General features: G+C 58.9%; 1 protein-coding gene across 1 annotated transcript in view; it reads right to left on the bottom strand.

The window, feature by feature from the left end:
- The window catches only part of ADCY5 (adenylate cyclase 5), a 178,462-nt gene that overhangs the window by 41,966 nt on the left and 118,463 nt on the right, over window positions 1-18,033 (bottom strand). The window contains exons 3-4 of the mRNA XM_075556322.1: window positions 12,899-13,020; window positions 668-779 (exon numbers count right to left, since the gene is read on the bottom strand). Coding sequence (XP_075412437.1) covers window positions 668-779; window positions 12,899-13,020 — 234 coding nt within the window. The remainder of the gene's footprint in view (window positions 1-667; window positions 780-12,898; window positions 13,021-18,033) is intronic.

Raw genomic sequence — 18,033 nt, 5'->3', positions numbered from 1 at the left:
TGCCAAGCACCTACCCGTTCACCACATTTGAGTTCAGTCATAAAAACAGCTGGGGAGCACCAGCTGGGACCTCATGTCCTGTGAGGGCAGGAGGGGGGCCCATTCCCATGTTGGCATGCAACGACCCTGCGGAGACCCAGAATTTTGCCCAGAGTCCCAGGCGGGAAAGGATGGCAGGCAGGTAAGTGGGGGCCTAAGGAACAAACGTGCTGTTCACCGTGCCCGCGTCACTGTGATGGCAGAGGGAGCGCTCTGGTGGCCTCAGCAGGTAGACGCCGCATGGCTGGGATCTGTGCCTTCTCTTATCACTCTGGGCCAACCGCATCGGCAGGCCACTCTGTGGCACCGGACTTTCTCCCAGCCAAACAGATTACTGAAGGCCTGCATACTCCCTCTGTGGGGCTCACCTCACGTGCAGCTGATGTGGAAGGCTCCCCGACTCTCCCACGTGACCAGGGGCACCAACAGCCACACCTGCACAGGCTCCTTGGCCCCCATCAGTTCCCAACAGCAGGCTGTACCCTGTAGGGCCCAGTGGCCGGAAGGAGTGTCCACCCTGGGGCTCAGCGGGCCCTTGTCAAAGTGCCCGCTGCTGAGTGGCTCAGAGCAGGCCACCCTGTGGGGCTCAGGCCCCCGGGTGCCTGCTGACAGTGGACAGGAGACTCACCGCGGCCAGCTTGTCGAAGCGGGCAAAGAGCTCGTTGAGGGTCATGACCAGCTCCTGCGCGGTGCACTGGGAGGCCAGGCTGGTGAAGCCCTCTATGTCAGCAAACAGGATGCTGGGGAGACAGGAGAGGTGGGAGGGGGTGGGGTGGGTCTGGGGCCCAGGAGGGCTTCCAGACAGCGAACGTCCTGGGAGAGCCCACCTAGCTGTTGGGCAGGGTGCCCAGAGGATGCTGCGTCCTCTACGCTGGCTAGAGCGTCGGCTCACCCACAGGCTTCTGTGCCCTCCCTCACCCACGAGGGTGGGGGACGAAGGGGCTGGGGAGCGTGGATCTGACGGCCATGTCCAGACAGGCTACCTACATGGGATCCCAGGCCCCCCGGTTGGAACTGAAGTGAGGGCCTGTCCCCATGTGCCCTCGGTGCGTTCCTCTCCTGTGAGGGTGAGGGGCCTCTCTGCTCTGGAAGGAGCTTCAGGCCAGAAGGGCCATCAGCAGAGGTCTCATTGCCCAGCACCAAACAGGGGAGCCTGCTCCAAGCCGGCCACCCCAGAAGAATCTTTAGAAGGAACAAATTAAAAGAGGCCCAGGGAGCAGAATGGAGGAGATACAAACCAATCAGCCCCTCTGAACTCCCCTCCCGATGGATCCCTGCCTGCTCTTTCAGCCCCAGTCTGCTGCACTCTGATTCCCTAGATCAAAAATGGCATCCCCAGCAGAGCACCAGGCGTAAGGTTGAGGACCGAGTGCTCTTAGAAGGGCCCCCATATGGGGTGACTGTGCACACTCCCCTAGTGGTGCTCAGTCACTGAGCTGGGGGCTCCCACCCTGTCACTGGCTGGGTCTGCATTCCCCCAAACAGCACTGCAAGCAAGGGGTTCACTATGTTGTCCACCGGGTGGCCGAGGAGCTGGGGCCCCCCAGAACAGCTCAGATCCACAGTGGGGCTTCCAGTCAAGGCCCCTGCTCTAAGAAAGACTTAGCTGCTTGCCCAAGGCCACACAGTGCGCAGAGCTCCACGTGTGACCCAGCAAACATGCTGCGGGGTCTACGGGCTCTGCACTCCTCTCTCACGAGTGAAGGCATGTTTCAGGGTCTGGCATTGTCTGTGGGGTGGGGGCTGTCGTCAGGGCCCATCAGGTGGCCTCCAACTCCAGGCGAGCCAGGTACAACTGAACAGATCTGCCCAGCCCTGCACCCTCATGCTGGGTGCCCTGCAGCCCACGGGTATTGTTAGCTGGGGTTCATCTTCCAGCACGATGTCAATCTTCTCTTGAGATTCCCAGGGTTGTCCCAGGCTAATTTTTGGAAGTGGGAGTCTGTTCTTCCTGGCTTGTCTTGGTATGGAAGCTCTCTTGGAACCAGTCCACCACAGATAACCCTGCAGATCCACCATGGGGAACCCTGCAGATCATTGGCATACCAGTGACATTGCTTGCCGCAGCTGCTAGGAGGCAAAGGGCCCAGTGCGCTGCCCGAGGTGGGTTCGTGCTGGGGATTGCAGCCCCATCAGCGGGGTCAAGATAGGACTCCAAAGAGAGTGGACACTCAGCGCAGCTGCACCCAGCTCATTCCAGACAAACCCCAGAGAGGGAGCGGAAACAGGCTGGGCCCCAGGGCCCATGGTCCTGAACCTCAGCCAGGCTGTCCCACCTCCCCCGAAAAGTACAAGACAGCAGCGTCCCCCCCCCCAGCTGTGTCTCCCACTGGTTCCTCCGGCCACTCTGATTACAGCCTGCGAGTGGCAGAAACAAGGGCAGGAGGAGGGTCCCCGTGAGTAGGGGAGGGGGCGTGGGGGAGACAACACAGATGAAAGGAAGAGTGGGGATGGTGGGCAGGTGGGAAGCCACAGGACTGAGGACTCAGCGGTGGGGAGGGGTGCTCTTTGGGAAAGAATTCCACATGGTAGACAGGCTCCTCTCCTGTCCACCAAGAAGCCAGCCCCTGCTCCTGTGTACCAGGAGAAGCCCTGCTGGCCAGCGGCCACCCCACTCGGCCCACGTCTCTCCCGATCTTGGTGGCTGTTCTGGACATGGCCCTGTAATGCCCAGGAACGAGCCAAATCCCTCGGCATGCAGGGTCAGGGTCCGCAGCAAGTGAGCTGAAAGACAGGTCAACTGAGAGTCCTCTTGGCTAGTCGCTGTACTTTACACACAAAGTTGACACCCCAGGCCCCATGACAGGTGGCGAAGGCCTGGCTTCAGGGTCTGGTAAGAACCCCCATGGTGGAAGGAAAAGGTCCCCAACAGGGCAAAGGCAGGGACCACCACTAGGCAGAGCAATCCGCAGCCCCAAGTAGACACCTGTGGAATGTCCACCACTAGAAACACAGGCAGACCAGAAGCTCTAGGCTCTTGTCCCACCAGCTGAACGCCCCCTACCCCTCTCCCAGCCCCCAGGAACAGGCCAGAGCAGGTGGGAGGCTGTGGCTGTGTGGAAGAGGGGCTGGGCTGCTCCACTCTCCCTTGTCCACACAGGATCTCACGGGGGCTTTTCTCCACGGCAGCTGGGATCACACTAGACCGGGGGGCCTTTAGCATCACACAGGAAGCTTCCACAGGGGAAGCCCTTGCTGATGAACATCACGGACTGCAACCTGCAGGAAGGATGGCCACTCGATGTCAAGAAGACCCCAAATCCTCACAACCGGACCAAGAGGTAACATCCGGGTCAACGGGGAGATGACTGACGCTGCCAAGGACTCTGTCTTGCCTGGATCCACAATCAACGCTCAGGGAGTGAACCGGCAGTCGGGCGATCGGAAGAGGGGCTTCACTGGGCAGCTCTGCTGCCGCCCAAAACCCATTCTCAGCACTGGAGAGCAAGGATGCCGCTTTGAGGATGAAGGTGCACCTGCCCCAAGCCATGAATGGCAGCAGAAGCACAGTAAAGTTAGGTGTTGAATAAGGAGGAAGGCCTCAGAAGAATCGATGCACGAAGAAAGCTGATGGTGCCCGGCTATCAGAAGATAGAGGGTCTGGGGTCTTAGAGGCTTGAAGGTAAACAAGCAGCCATCTAGCTCAGAAGCAACAAAGCCCACATGGAAGAAGCACACCAGCCTGTGCAATCACGAGGTATCGAAGGGATGAGGTATCAGGCATCATCAGAACAAAAAATCATATCATAGTGAATGAGGTGGGGAGTGCAGAGTGGAGGCTCAAAGCCCATTTGTAGGCCACTGGACATCCCCTTACAGAAGGGTCTTGGGGAGGAGACGAGCCAATCAGAGCGTGATGTAGCAAAGATGAAACATACAACTTTCCTCGAGTTCCTAAATGCTTCCTCCTCTCGCCCCCGCCCCCCCTTACTATCATGATCCCAATTCTACCTTACAAATCTGGCTAGACCATGTACACTGGTGCAGATAGGAACTGGAAACACAGGGAATCCAGGGTGGATGATCCCTTCAGGACCAGTAGTGCGAATGGCAATACTGGGAGGGTGGGTTGGAAGGGGGAACCAATTACAAGGATCTACATATAACCTCCTCCTTGAGGGAAGGACAACAGAAAAGTGGGTGAAGGGAGACGTTGGACAGGGAAAGATATGACAAAATAACAATTTATAAATTATCAAGGGTTCATGAGGGAGCGGGGAAGGAGGGAGAAAATGAGCTGATGCCAAGGGCTTAAGTGGAGAGCAAATGTTTTGAGAATAATGAGGGCAATGAATGTACAAAAAGTGCTTTACACAATTGATGCATGTATGCATTATGATAAGAGTTGTATGAGCCCCTAATAAAATTATTTTTTTAAAGAATTGATGCATTTGAATTGCGGTGCTGGAGAAGAACACTGAAAGTACCATGGACTGCCAAAAGGCCAAAGAAACCCATCTTGGAAGAAGCATGGCCAGTGTGCTCCCTGGAGGCCAGAATGGGGAGACTTCATGTCACTCCCTTTGGACAAGTTGTCAGGAGAGACCAGTCCCTGGAGAAGGGCATCAACTCAACTCTTTAAGAATGGCGTGCTATTTGATTCACTGCTACATCCTGCCCGGCTCACCAACTATGAACTCAACCCATCCGGGGCTGGAGGCCTGAGTGGCAGGATGATGGAAGAGCAGGCCATGCCCCTGGGGATCTCCCTGCTGGACCGAGCAAACCCCCAGGACCTGGCCGGTGACACACAGCGACTTGGTGAGTGGCAGGGGAGTGTTCATGACCTCACAGCGAGTGGGAGCCCTGGGCAGAAACTGCAAATTCTGAGTTTTCCCTTCTACCTCGGGGTTCCTAGACGGATGTCCTGCTGCTGGGCACCAGCAGCCCAGGGGGAAGGCAGAGAGGGGACATGGGACACCCCTCCCCCGGTATGTGAGGAGCCCCATAGCTGCTGGGATCAGCTGGGGAGGTGCTGGCAGCTGTGGTGCCCTTGCCCCAGGTGAGTGACAGGGAGAGCCTGTGACTGCGTGTGTGTGTGTGGGGGGGAGGGGGCGGTGCTCCGCAGGGTCTCCAAGGTCCCAGCTGTCCACATTCATGGCAATGCAGCCCCTTGTCATCCGGCCGAGGGACTGTCAGCTCAGCGGAGGGCCCCTCCATGTACAAGTCCACCCAGTGGCAGATGTCCGATCTGCTCCGAGGGCATCCTGAAGGCCCTTTCTCAACCCTGGGCTGGGCGGGTGGGCAGTACCCGGCGGGTGCTAACTGGAGAGCCTATACCGGTATAAGCTGGGGTGGGGCTGCTGGGGCGGAGCAGCTCCCTAATGGCCTGTCACCAGCCGTCATGCTAGCCTGCCTCCATTCCAGAGGCAACAGGCCCTTCAGGCTCCGGGCGCCTGGCTCAGCTTTACGTGAGTTCAGGGAACTCCTTGATGCTCTGCTTTATGAAGTTGCCAGCGTGTGAGCAAGTTGGCAGTGCCAGCACCTTGCTCTTCTGAGCGGCACAGTCCTCCAGTCCCGGCGCTGGCAGAGGGGACCCACGCAATGCCTCCAAGACGCCCCTAGCCTGGTGGGCCGCAGAGGTCATGGGGCGGGGGTGGGCAGGGAGCATAGCTCACAAGATGTTGGGTCCTGCCGGAGTTAAGGGCAGGCCTGGCAGCACAGAGGGCACCCTGGAGGCCCCAGTGTGTGCCCAGGGAGGGCAAGGGGTTGGGCCAGCAGTCACTGTGAACCAAGAGGTCAGTCCTTGGGCATGTGCCCTCCCTCTTCCCCCAGTCACAGAATGCTGCGAGCCTGCTGGTCTGGGTTCTCTGCAGTGGAAGGCAAGGAAAAGGAGCAGTGAGCCAGTCTCATCCATTAGGTGAATGTGCACAAGGAGGCTGTGGGCTCATTAACACCTGACTGAAAATAGACAGGGGGACTGGATGTTTTCCAAGCCCTGGCTGGAAGGGAAAGGGCAGCAAAGGAGTGCATGAAGTAGGAGCAGCCAGGGGGGTCACCTGAGGGCACAGAGGATGGGGAAGGGACTGAGAGGGACCGTGGAGAGGGTGCCAGCCCTGGGGCAGCCCCCCCACTCTCACAGGGGATGGGGACAGAGGACCTGGATTCAGAAGGCAGATGCCCGGGAGGGAGGGCCCAGTGACCCAGGGTGTTCCCATTGGGATGTATTCATGAATGAGCTCTGCCAGGGCTTCCTGCAGACCCCACTCCCTCCACCCAATCCCTTCGGCCCTGCTTCAGCCCATCCCCATCCCTCCCCTATTCTGTTCCCTGAGGCTGGGGCAACGCTTCCTACTGGGGCCACCATGCCGGGAGGAGGGAGCAGCAGCCCCCCCGCCAGGAGGTATTTCCCCTTTGTGCTTCTCTCAGGAAAGGTTCTCACGCACCCGCCAGTCCACCCCTTGCTGAGAATTTGCCCCGCCTATCAGGGTCCCAGGGGATTCTCACAGATGGTGTAACAGGTCTACTCTGGCTGTGGGAGCCTTGCTCTTAGGGTTGGGTCAGTGCTTCTAAAAAGGCACCTTGCAAACTAAACACGTGTATTTTGAAGGCCCAAACCTAGTCTTATAGTGAAATGAAAAGTCTTATTTTAAGGACTGATTCATAATGCTGTGGTCCTTCAGGATGTGTCCCTTTACTGTCCAGAAGAACCCTTCCTAAGTCTAAATTTTTATTTAAAGTCGGAATCACAACTGATTCCAACTGACGGCATCTTCCTTGACCCCAGACCCCTCACCTGCCTGTCACTCCGGTGTCCACTGTGTTGAGGCCGAGAATCCAAATGATGAGTCTTTGCTAGAGACACTTGTGCACACACACGCATGCACACCCCACTGTTGCTGTCGATCCTGACTCCAAGTCAGCCTCATCTTTCTCCAGAAGGGGGGTTTGAACTGCTGACCTTTAGTTGAGTAGCCCACACATAACCAACCCACCATGCCACCAGGGCTCCTTGACCTTCGGCAAACTCAAGTCCCTTTGTCATTCCCTACCCCAGTGGCTCCCTCATGGACCAGCTGGTCTCCTAGGCCCGTTCCCCAGTCCTCCTGCCCTGCCCCATCTCTCCACTGGGGCTGACATTCCTTAAGGAAGGGCAGTGTCTATTCTATCTTCTCCCAGACATGCCTGGCACACAGTAGGAGCGCAATCAATGCTCACACAAGGACTGCCACGTGAACAGAAAGGCTGCCTCTCTCTCTCACGTTCTCAGTCAGGCCGGGTTTGAGACAGGCAGGCAGGGTCTCCATCGACCCTAATGGGATCACCCTTCCTGGGCTGCGGGGAAACCCTTCCCCCTCTCTGCCCACAGGGCACAATCTGTCTGCGGGTATCGGAGCACCAGGGACAGTGCCCCACAGTCATTATAATTCAGAACCATGCCGTGGCTGAGCCAGACGCCAGCGTGACCCAGGGAACACAGCCAAGCCCTTGAAGGAGACGGGAGAGGAGATAATAACTTTAAGGTGGAGGAGGGGAGAGAGGAGAGGGGGGACGAGGTCAGGGCAGGACTCCCTAGAACTCACAGCACCCCTCATTCCCACGCCAGGGCCACTGCCCCACTGCCTCCCAGGACCCCACCTCCTGACCACAGGACTCCTGGGTCCCTGAGAAGGAGGCTCTGTGCTAAGACCCCCATATGTTCTCTCCTCCGTGGCAGAGATGCCAGCAGGTGTGCGCGCCTGTGCGCGCTCCTGCCCAAGCTGCGGCCTCGTCTGCCCGCACACAGAGATCCTCCCCGCTGCCCTCGGCAGGTCTGAAGGACAGGGGAGGATGGCCCCGCAAGCTTTGCAGGGCTGTGAGCTTCCGGGAAGCAGTCACATCTTTCTCCATGGAGCAGCTGGTGGGGTCGAACAGTTGAGTGCTTATGTACCGTGCCACCAGGGCTCCACATGATCCTGCCATCATCACCACCAGGGGCTGCGGACAGGCTTGGGCAGGCCAGCTGCCAGCAAGAAGCAGGGGGACCTTCAGGACATTCTTGTGTTGGACTGGGATGCTGCCTGCCCCCTGAAAACTTTGGGGTGTTGGGTTATCAGACGTTGACTCCGGCCTTGTAGCCCTGCCTCCATAGGACCACAGGTCTTCAGCCACCTCCTAAGGCCAGGCTCTGGGCTGGGGGTGGGGCGTGGGGATTGTCTGCCTCATCGAACCTCTCAGCAGCCAGAAAGGAGCCCCTGGGCCGGGCTGGGACCCTGGAAGACTCTGCCCTTGTGTGGTTGTTTGCAGTGAGTAATGGGGTGCTAAGGTGTTGAGAAGCCCTCTCTAGAATGGGTGCCCACTTCTGCTGGCTCAGTCGGTCCCACTGCTGCCGATGCATGTTTCTGGCAGAGAGGAGTGGACTGCCCTGCATTCCGTCCCATCCCTGCCCCGAGTGAACATGGGCAGTGGGCCCATCCCTGCAGGCGGAGGTCAGATAGGGGTGTGAACGGACACCCCTGTTCCCACTGAGCCGAAGGGAAACTGAGGCTCGAGTGACCAGACAGATGAGCAAGGAAGTGTGCTAAATTGGCCCAGTCCATGAGCCCCACTCTCACTCCATGGGCTGACCTGCTGGCAGTGCCCAGGCTCTGTCCATGACCATGCCTTCACTGTGACTCCCTGTGGCAGGGCCTTCTCAGCTACCCCTCCTCCCACCCTGTGGGCTGACCGGTCCCCAAGTTCCCTGTCCCACCTCCCAACCAGCACCGCTGACAGGGTGAGGGGCCTGCACCAGGGTGTGGTGTTGGGACGGGAAGGAGGGCTCTCACACACCCCAGCCTTGGGACAGTCGACCTGTCTTAAGAGGGCTCCAAACAGCTGCTTCCGTCACCAAACCCCAAACAGGAGAGCCACCAGGGCCCCTCGGGGGTCTTCTGGGCATTATCTGGGGGATTCCTGGGCTCTGCCCTGCCTCACAGCAGAGGCAGCCCCTAGCTCAGCTCGAGTGCATTCTAAACTGTGTCCACTCGCCCTCTGGGGTGGGGCAAGGGAGACCACAGAGAAGGACGGGCCCCATCAGCCTCTCCCTCGTCCTCAGACCCAGGCCCAATCTGTCACGCCGTGGCCCGAGATTTCTTCCTGTGTCACCCTGCTCTCGGTGGGGCTCTGGACTGCAGGCCATCGCCCTCCGGAGATACCGCAGCTCCACAGAGAGGGGCGATGGGGACCGAGGGCTCTTCTCTTCCCCAGCTAGCGTCCCTGGCCATCTTTGTGGACACCGTGGTGGCGACGCTCATGATGACAGCAGTAGTGACAAGCCCACTGCCATCAGGTCCTCTCAGGGACCCTTTGCAGGGTGTCGGAGGCAGTCTCCTGAGGAACAGTTGGTGGGTTTGAACTGCTGACCTTGTGGCTATGCAGTCCAATGCTGTCCCACCCCCACCCCACCCACACACACCAACAACCCCACATGGACCCCTTAACAACATCATAAACCAAACTCCCTGTCACTGGGCTGATTCTGACTCATGACAGGGTAGAATAGCTCCTGTGGGTTACCAAGAAGGTGACTCTATGGGAGTGGAAAGCCTCATCTCTCCCCCTTGGAGTGGATGGTGGTTCTGAACTGGTGACCTTGCACACATGCAAACACCACCAACAATGATAGCAGCTCCTAATGACTGGTGCCTGTTATGTGTCAGCCGTCTAAGCACCTGCCATTCGTCTTTCACATCTTCTTAATTACTTTCTCTATCCCAAGGAGACCCGGTGGCAGGGTGGCTACACGTTGGGCTGCTAGCCACAAGGTCAGCAGTTCAAAACCACCAGTCGCTCCTCTGGAGAAAGAGCTCACAGGGGCAGTGCCGCCCTGTCCTACAGACTCGCTGTGAGTCAAAGCTGACTGGCTGGCAGTGAGTTTGGTTTTCCCTAGCCCATGGTGCAGATGAAGACCCCGGGGTCCCCAGTGCCTCAGTGCCTGGTAACTTGCCCCGTCATACAGCCAGGGAGCAGCAGAGTTAGACAGAATAGCAGTCTAACCTCGGAACCCAGACCTAACTACCCCTCCTCCTGGCTCTCCCCAAACCCGAAGCACATTTCTACAGATGCTGTCACCCCCCACTCTCTACTCATTCCCCTACCCCTGCCCGGGCCCCGCCCCAGCCAATTCAACAGAGCAGATCAATCAAGGGCAGTACCCAGGGCATTTGCATATAATTGCTTCAGATGTCACCTCTATCCCAGTGACTTCAGAGTGGGGCCTTCTATCCTCTGGCCTTTCATCTCCTGCCTGATTGGTGTCATTTATGTTGTCCTCTCCTGAGCACAGGCCCCGCCCAGTTCCCCGGCACTGCCCTGGAGCCTGGTTCTCACTGTGCAACATGCAACTCAGGCCCCTCAGTGATGGGGGTACTGGTCATTTAGTGACCAGAACCGAGGGTGTTGCCTGTGCAGGGCGGGAAGGGTGTGTGTGGGGGTGTGTCTCACCAGGGGGCGGGCCATTCCTATAGTCAGCCCCTCTGACCAAACAAAACTCCCTGTTGGAGGGCAGGGATCCAAGAGGCACGGGCCCGTGGGGCTGGAGGAGAGGCACGAGGAACTGGGCGGCCAGCTGTTCCAGATGTGGAGCTTGGTAGCCTGGGGTGCGGTGGCTGAGGCAGGCCTGCGTTCTGGGCCACGGCTTCCCTCCGGGAACCACTCAGGACTTGAAGGGAACCTGTTGAAAGTGTGACTGCCACAGGAGCCTCGGAGCACCGGGCCTGCGCCCACCCGCCCCACTCTGCTCTCTGCTGGGGGTGCCGCTGCTGCCAGGGAAGACCCAAAGGGGAGCAGAGAGGGCCGATGTCAGAGACCACGTGGCAGGCAGCCTCGTCTCACCTGAAATCTGGGTTCCTGACACTTGTTTGAATAGTGGGGATTGTTTCTTTAGGCGTCCTGCCGTGGGGACCCCTGGTGGCTCCTCCACAACACTAGTCGCCTGGACACTGGTGCTCACACCGCTGGGGGCTTCGCCCTCTGCTCCCTGAGGCTCCTCGTGGCTCAGGGCTCCCTAAACCTCAGCCCGTAGAGCCTTCTGAAACAAACCCTTTCTCCCGGGAGCATGCTACCGGTCAAGCACCCAGCTCCTAACCAGAAGGCTGTCAGTGGAACTCACTAGCCCCATCCGAGGGAGAGCTGAGCTGGGAATCGCTCCCCTGGGGATTGCAGCCTGGGGGGCAGTTGAGTCAGCACCAACCAATAGTCGCAGGAGCCAGGGTAGCCTAGAGGGTTACACACTGGCTGCTATCCACAAGGTCAGCGGTTTGAAAGCATAAGCCACCCTGAGGGAGGAAGACAGGGCTCGTTCTACTTCCTGTAATGAGTTAGTGTGGGAAAACTCCAAGGGGCAGTTCTGCCTGTCCTACAGGGTCCCTAGGAGCCAGATCTGACTCGATGGCAGGGAGGCCAACAGTGGCCGGGCTAGGCAGAACCTCTGATGGCAGATTCTGGGACGGGGCAGTTCACCATGTATCTATGTATGGGCTCTGGGCCAGGCAACCTCATCTCCTTACTCAGTTTCTGCATCTGTAAAATGCTGTGGGGACCAGACAGCGAGGCAGATGGAGCTGCACAGCAACGCCTGGGTTAAGTGAACGCTCTATAAATAGTAACTATTACCATTGGTGCTTATTCTGCCATCTGAGGGCAGAGGACACGGAGGGAGAGAGGCAGTGTGGTGGGCACAGCAGTGCTCTCTCTCAGAGGGTTCAAGTCGAGGGCCAGCTCACCTGGGCCTGCAGCCTCCCTTAAGGAAACCCCCTGCATGTGGGTTTCTGCCTGGAGGGCCTTCTTCCGAGAAGCCAGCAGGCCACATGGCTCAGCACCCAGCACCCTGACAGGGTGGGCTTTGGGGGAGCTGGCAGACTCCTAATGTAGAGGACAAATGTTTTGGAGCAGGGACATGTTCTGATGAGACCGAACAGGTTCTCTGTGTCCCAAAGGCTTCGAGGCCGGGTAGAGCCTGGGTGCACAGTATGTTCCATGGGAGCAAGCATCACTCATCCCCACGGGGCCTGCTACCTGTCACAGGTGTGCTGTGAGTACCACTTCCGTTTTCCAGAGCAGTCTCCTTGGCACCGTCCCCTCAAAGCTCGTCACTGAACATGCAGCCTGTGCCTCTAAAGGGCTCCCTAGGGGCTGTGGGTCCTCGGGAAATGTGTGGGATGAGACCACGTGTGGGGCACAGCGGGCTCTCCAGGAAGCAAAACTGGACGAAGGCCACCCGCTGCCCCATGTCCCCACGGACTCATAAGCAGATTTTGCACTCTATTAATCTGCATCTGTCCACATGTCCCTGCTGCCTGCGGCTTCCGTCTGGGGAGGCAGTTCCTCGCAGTCTCGAGCCCTTCCCACTTGACCTGTCCACCAGGAATGCCATGAGGACACTGACCTCACGGGGCCGTCAGGAGTGCTCGTGGCAGCAGCTGGGCAGTGGTGGCCACTCTGGATCCCCAGTCGGTGCTTCCCTGGCTCCTTGGGGAGACGAGTCTCCACCCTGCCCTCCGCCTCCGTTTCAGAGCAGTGGATCTCAACCTTCCCCATGCTGCAGCCCTTTCATACAGTTCCTCATGTGGTGGGGACCCACAACCAAAAAGTTATTATCGTTGCTACTTCATCACTGTCATTTTGCTACTGTGATGAATCGGGTGACCCCTTTGAAAGGGTCATTGGACCCCCCCAATAGGGGTCGAGACCCACAGGTTGAGAAACCACACAGAATGATGAGAACTCGGCTCCCTCAGCAAACCCAGGGGGCTGGGGGCTCCACAACACACCTGCCCAAGCCCCTCCCCCAAGTAAGGAGTGACACCTCACCATCGGCTCTGGGGCGCAGGCCTCCCGCGTGCAGTCGCCCACCGGTCCTCGCCTCTGTGCCCTCTCCCCGCGCCCCACCCCGCCCTACCTCACGTTGTCGTGCTTCTGGATGTAGATTTTATGGAACATCATATCCTCCTGCTTGGCGTTGATGTCGGCCTTCATCTCCATGGCAACGTGCCGGGGAAGGACAGACAGCAGGAGCCGCTCCTGTGGGGGGGGGGGTCGGAAGCAGACTCTCCCGTCACAGCGCCCACCACCCGCCCTACACCCGGGAGCCACGTGTCATTTCTGTGGGCAGTGGACACAAGCTGGCCTTCAACCCTGCCTGGCCCCAGACTCGGCCACGGCCTACGCTATCCCAGGATCCCCTCGTTCCAGCCCTCCAGCAGCCCAGGGGCGCTCGGGTGTTGCCATGGCACCGCGGTCTCAGCAGTAGACCCAGACTCAGATGAACGAGGAAGAAAAGCTCAGTGATTGACGTCAGCCAGTGGTCTGAAGTCAGTCCACGAAAACCCAAGGAGGACAACAGTCCATTGATGCCCCCGAGCAAGGCTGGCTTCTCCGGCCCATGAGTCTCTCGAGCCTCAGCGACAGCGGGACTCTACTGCCGGGTCACAGGTACGCTGTCCCTCCACATGCACGCCCTGGAAACCCCGTGGGCCCTCCTGAGCCTGGGGTGGGCTCCGGGATGGAGGCTCAGTGCAGAGACTTCCTGGCCGCCGTGCCCTGGGGCACCTCATGGCCCTTTAGCTGTGTCCGGGAGTTGGGGAGGGAGGGCAGGGAAGTAATGTAGGTGAACCTGGGAGCACCCGCTGACCCCAGTTTATGATCCTGCACTTGATCTTAGCCAAAAGGCCAAGAAGCGATACAGTTTATGATCCTGGATGTTGCCTGAGCCCCTGTGTGATCTGGGCATCTGACTGGACTTCTCTGAGCCTCAGTTTCCTCCAGTGTAAACCAGGGGTGGGGTTGGTCGTTGAGCACCATCATTGGGATCTGATGGGTTGTTAAATACCTCCCGAAATTCAGACAGCACCCTAGGGGTCAGGGGTAAGCCATGAGGGGCGCAGAGGTTCCAGCCTCTTGGAGGTCCCAGGACCCTCTGGGAAGCAGGTGTTCAGGGAGAAGGGGGTGGTCAGAGACGGCTTCATGGAGACCAGAAGCATGAGGAGGGGAGAATGCTGCTCCAGTTTCACACTAGCGGGAGGGACCAGCCCAGAGAGGGTGCTCGAGCAACTTTGGAAAACAGAGAGAAGCTAGCATCTGTCCAAGGGGAGGTGGGAGGGGTGTGTGTGTGTGTGTGTGTGTGTGTGTGTGTGAGAGAGAGAGAGAGAGAGAGAGAGAGAGAGAGAGAGAGAGAGAGAGAGAGAGCGAGAGAGAGAGAGAGAGAGAGACCGTGGAGGGTCACAGCAACCCCACTGGACTCTAAGGTGCGGCTCGGCCTCTCCTATCCCCCATCTCTGCTCTCCACACCCCCTCTCCCCGCCAACCTCACTCGAGCCCCCTACTGGCTGCCTCCACAATCCTCCTGGTGCCCCTGCCCTCTGCCTGCTGCCTCCTCTCTTGCTCACTGACTCCTTTCTCCTCTGGCCCCACCCTCTGCCCCCTCTGCCTTCGCTCTTGCTCTCTGGGAGCAAATCCATTGCAGCCGAAGAACCCACATCTCCCCAGAGAGCAAGCGAGGTCACCGCCCTCTCCAATGCCTTCCCGGGCTCTGCTGTCTCACACTGCCCACTTGGACACCCAGCCACCACTGTTTATGCATCTTACCCGGAGCCACACTCACCTCCCCGATCTCCACCCCCAACAGCTCTGCAGTCCAGGGCCCTAGCTGGCCCCTGATGCCCCGTTCTCCTGATCACCAAGGTGGAGACCTGGCCCGCATAAAGGGCTGCTACTGCTCAGACCCTGTCCTGAGACTCAGTCCTTCTGACTCCCATGTCAGGACCAGCCTCAAACTGATGAAACCCTAATGAGGAAAGAGCTCTCCTGTCCGTCTGTCCTTCCTGCTCCGCAGCCCCCTCCACTGAGATGTGCAGCTCTCACCTGACCCAGCAACCTTGACCCAGCGCCCCGGCTGTCTGGCCTCCCCTTACCCTCATGTTGCTGGTCAACCCCCCCCCCACCTCATCACCGATAAACTCGGGTCATGCCACTCCTCTGCTTAAACACCCAAGTTTCCTTGGGCCCCACCCACCGCCTCATCCATGAATTCTGCTTGCTCTCCAGATGACCCCCTACACTCCTGGGGGCCTCTCTCCCTTCTGTTCCACAGCACCCCGTCCTTTGTCTCGGTCCTGGCTGCTGACTCACCCTGGACCCCCTCTCACCCCCAGTGGTCTGCAGGGCTCAGGCTCGGGGCACTGCACCCTCCCCCTGGGGCACCTGCAGCCCCCAGAGACTGGTCCATGCTGGCCACCCTCCCCAAGCGGCTCTCAAGGCCACCTTTCCCCTGTCCTACAGTTGCTCGTAGGCCCAGGGGGCCTCCAGGCCCTGCCTAGATGACCAGCACAGCCCCCGGAAGGGTTTGCCAGCCGCTAGGCTGGTAGCTCTGCACCTCTCCACACTGCAAGCAAGCAAGCAGAGTGACCTTCCCGAAGCACGCACGGCTGTCCAGGCCCTCCTTCAAACCCTGCACTGCAGGCAGCAGAAGTCCCCGGGAGGTGCAAAGTGCTGGCACACTCACCCGACTACCATCTGAAAGTGGCGGTTGGGGCACCCAGAGGCACCTCTGAGAAAAAGGCCTAGCTGTCTATCTGGCAAAGCAAGGGAGCACAGTTGTTTGGACACACCTGGGTTGTCCCTCAGCCCAGAAACTGGCCGTAGTACTAGAATGCTTCTGGAAACTTCCAGATGGACCCACTCCTGCAGCCAAGTCTCGGGGGCTTCTGCCATCTGGCCCCTCCCAGCACCCCCTAAAATAAGATCTCCTCTTCATCTGCTCTGGACTTAGGGGGCCAGAGCAGTCAGGAACCATGGGATCACCCAGCAGGAAGGATTGCCTTCACACCTAACCATCCTCAGGTCCACCTCCTCTGGGAGTCCTTTCATGGGGGTGCGGAGGGAAGGGGGAGCAGCCCTACACCCCGTGCCTTCTTTTACTGAGCCCCTGGTTGGCCCACGTTAGGTGGCTAGCTGTGTGTCCCCTCTGTGTGTGCAAGGAGCAGCCCCGGTGAGGACAGGAGGAGAGCAACTGTGTCTCATTCTGCTCCACGGCCCAGAGCCTCACACCCAGGAAACCTCAGTGAACCAGGCTATGGCGGCTGCTGCTCTCTGCCCGTCTGTCTGGTCTCCCCAGACCCTAGGAGCCATGGCCATGGAAGGCCAGCTCGTATTACCTAGGGCAACCAGTGACAGGAACAGGGATGGCAGGAGAGATCTGTGGAGATACAAGACGACTGAGAGCAAGAATGCTACCCAATGTGAGGTGCATCCTACTTTCCTAAGTACTGCTGGGCAGGACAGCCGCGCGGCATGGGTGGTGACCACGAGCCAGCATCCTCAGCCCTTCCTCAGACAGGGCTGGGAGCATCATCTGGGTCCTGAGAGAGAGGCTGTTTCCACCGAGGGCGGGAGAGCCCAGGGGGGTGCTGGCGAGGGAGGGGCTATAGCCTGTGTCCAGGAAGCAAGCTTGTGCTCTCCAGGGTCCTGGTCCCCGAACATTGTCAGACAGAAGCAGCTTCTTCCCCATCGTTCTATGTGAGCTGCACAGCCTGGTCACGGCCATGGCCAGGAAAGTGCGACAAACTCAAAGATGAGGCCGAGAGAAGGGGCTCCTGGGGCAGCAGGGAGGGAGGCCACCTTGACCTTAGGGGAAAGGCTGGGGCATGGAGCGGCATGGATGGAGGTTTAGGGGTGTGCCTGTGCTGCGCTAAGAAGACACTTGGAGGGTCCTGGGGTTACACCCAAAGGCTGGACCAGGAGCCCAGCCAGGCCAGAGAGCACATGGGCAGAGCCAGGCCTCAGACCTATCACCGCAAACACTGAGCCAGGCCTCAGACCTATCACCGCAAACACTGAGCCAGGCCTCAGACCTATCACCGCAAACACTGGGGGCCGGGGAGGTGGAGGAGAGGAGATCTAGAGGCTCAGGCCCTTGCTCAGCTGTGTGGAGGCCAGCAGCCCTGGCCGTCACTGTCATTCACCAAGGGTGCACCCAGAACAGTCAGAGATGGCCTCACGGCATGGTCAACGGCCCCAGGCTCAGGGGCTACAGCCAAGAGGGCGCAGGGGACTGCCACGGCCTACCCTGTGCCTGCTCTCAAAGGCAGACCTTCCGTGCTTATATCTGCCGCTGGCTGGCCAGCAGGCACAGCACTGCAAACTTAGTTTGTAAGTGCCCGCCGGGTCAGCCTCTAACTCAGGGCCAGCTCATGCACAATGGGAGCAGATCTTTGTGGCCCAAGGGATTCATTCTAATTATCCTGAGCCCCCGTGTTGGGATGCTAACTGCAAGGTTAGCAGTACAAATCCACCAGCCACTCCTCACCAAACCACTGCCCTTGAGTTGATTCAGACTCATCTTTGTTTCCAGGACTACGAATCATTTTGTGATCAGATTAGCCTCATCTTTCTCCCTAGGACCAGCCGGTGGTTTGAAATGCCAACCATGAGGCTAACAGTCCAATGCTTACCCTCCGGTGCCACCAGGGCTCCTGGGTGCCTAGCAGGACTCCATCCACTAAGTCTGGAGGGTTTGGGGAACCCATAACTCCCTGGGAGCCACTCGGCTAGCAGAGGGTGGAGCCCCTGGTGGGGAATCGCCACATCTCGGGAGAGTCGCACCTGGCATTACCCCATCGAGCACTGTCTCCTGCAGACTGGCCTGCTCCTTTCCTGGGCCACATACCTGGGAACTGTCCCAGGGTGACCAGGACCTCCACCTGGTTCACACATGGGCCTACATCTCCAGACAGGGCTCCACCAGAGAAGCCCCCAGCCCCCCATCCACCTAGAAAGCCCTCAGGGGAAGCACACCCGTGACTATGACCTGTGAGAACAGGCTTCTTTCCCAGAGTTCTCCTGGAGGATGAGGGCAAGGGCAATATGGGACCAACTTCCTTTCTCTGAGCCAACTGACTGGAGCCCAGAACTCAGGAGAAAACCTGCTCAGGCCAACTCCCCCACACTCCACCCCCTCCCGAGTCAGGAAGTTGGCTGATCTCCTGCCTCCAGCTGGTATGCGTCTCTGGGGAGGGGGGGTGCATCTCACATTCCTGC

The sequence above is a fragment of the Tenrec ecaudatus genome, chromosome 8 (assembly GCF_050624435.1).
Source record: "Tenrec ecaudatus isolate mTenEca1 chromosome 8, mTenEca1.hap1, whole genome shotgun sequence".
Lineage (NCBI taxonomy): Eukaryota > Metazoa > Chordata > Mammalia > Afrosoricida > Tenrecidae > Tenrec > Tenrec ecaudatus.
This window is presented reverse-complemented; position numbering and strand designations above follow the sequence as displayed.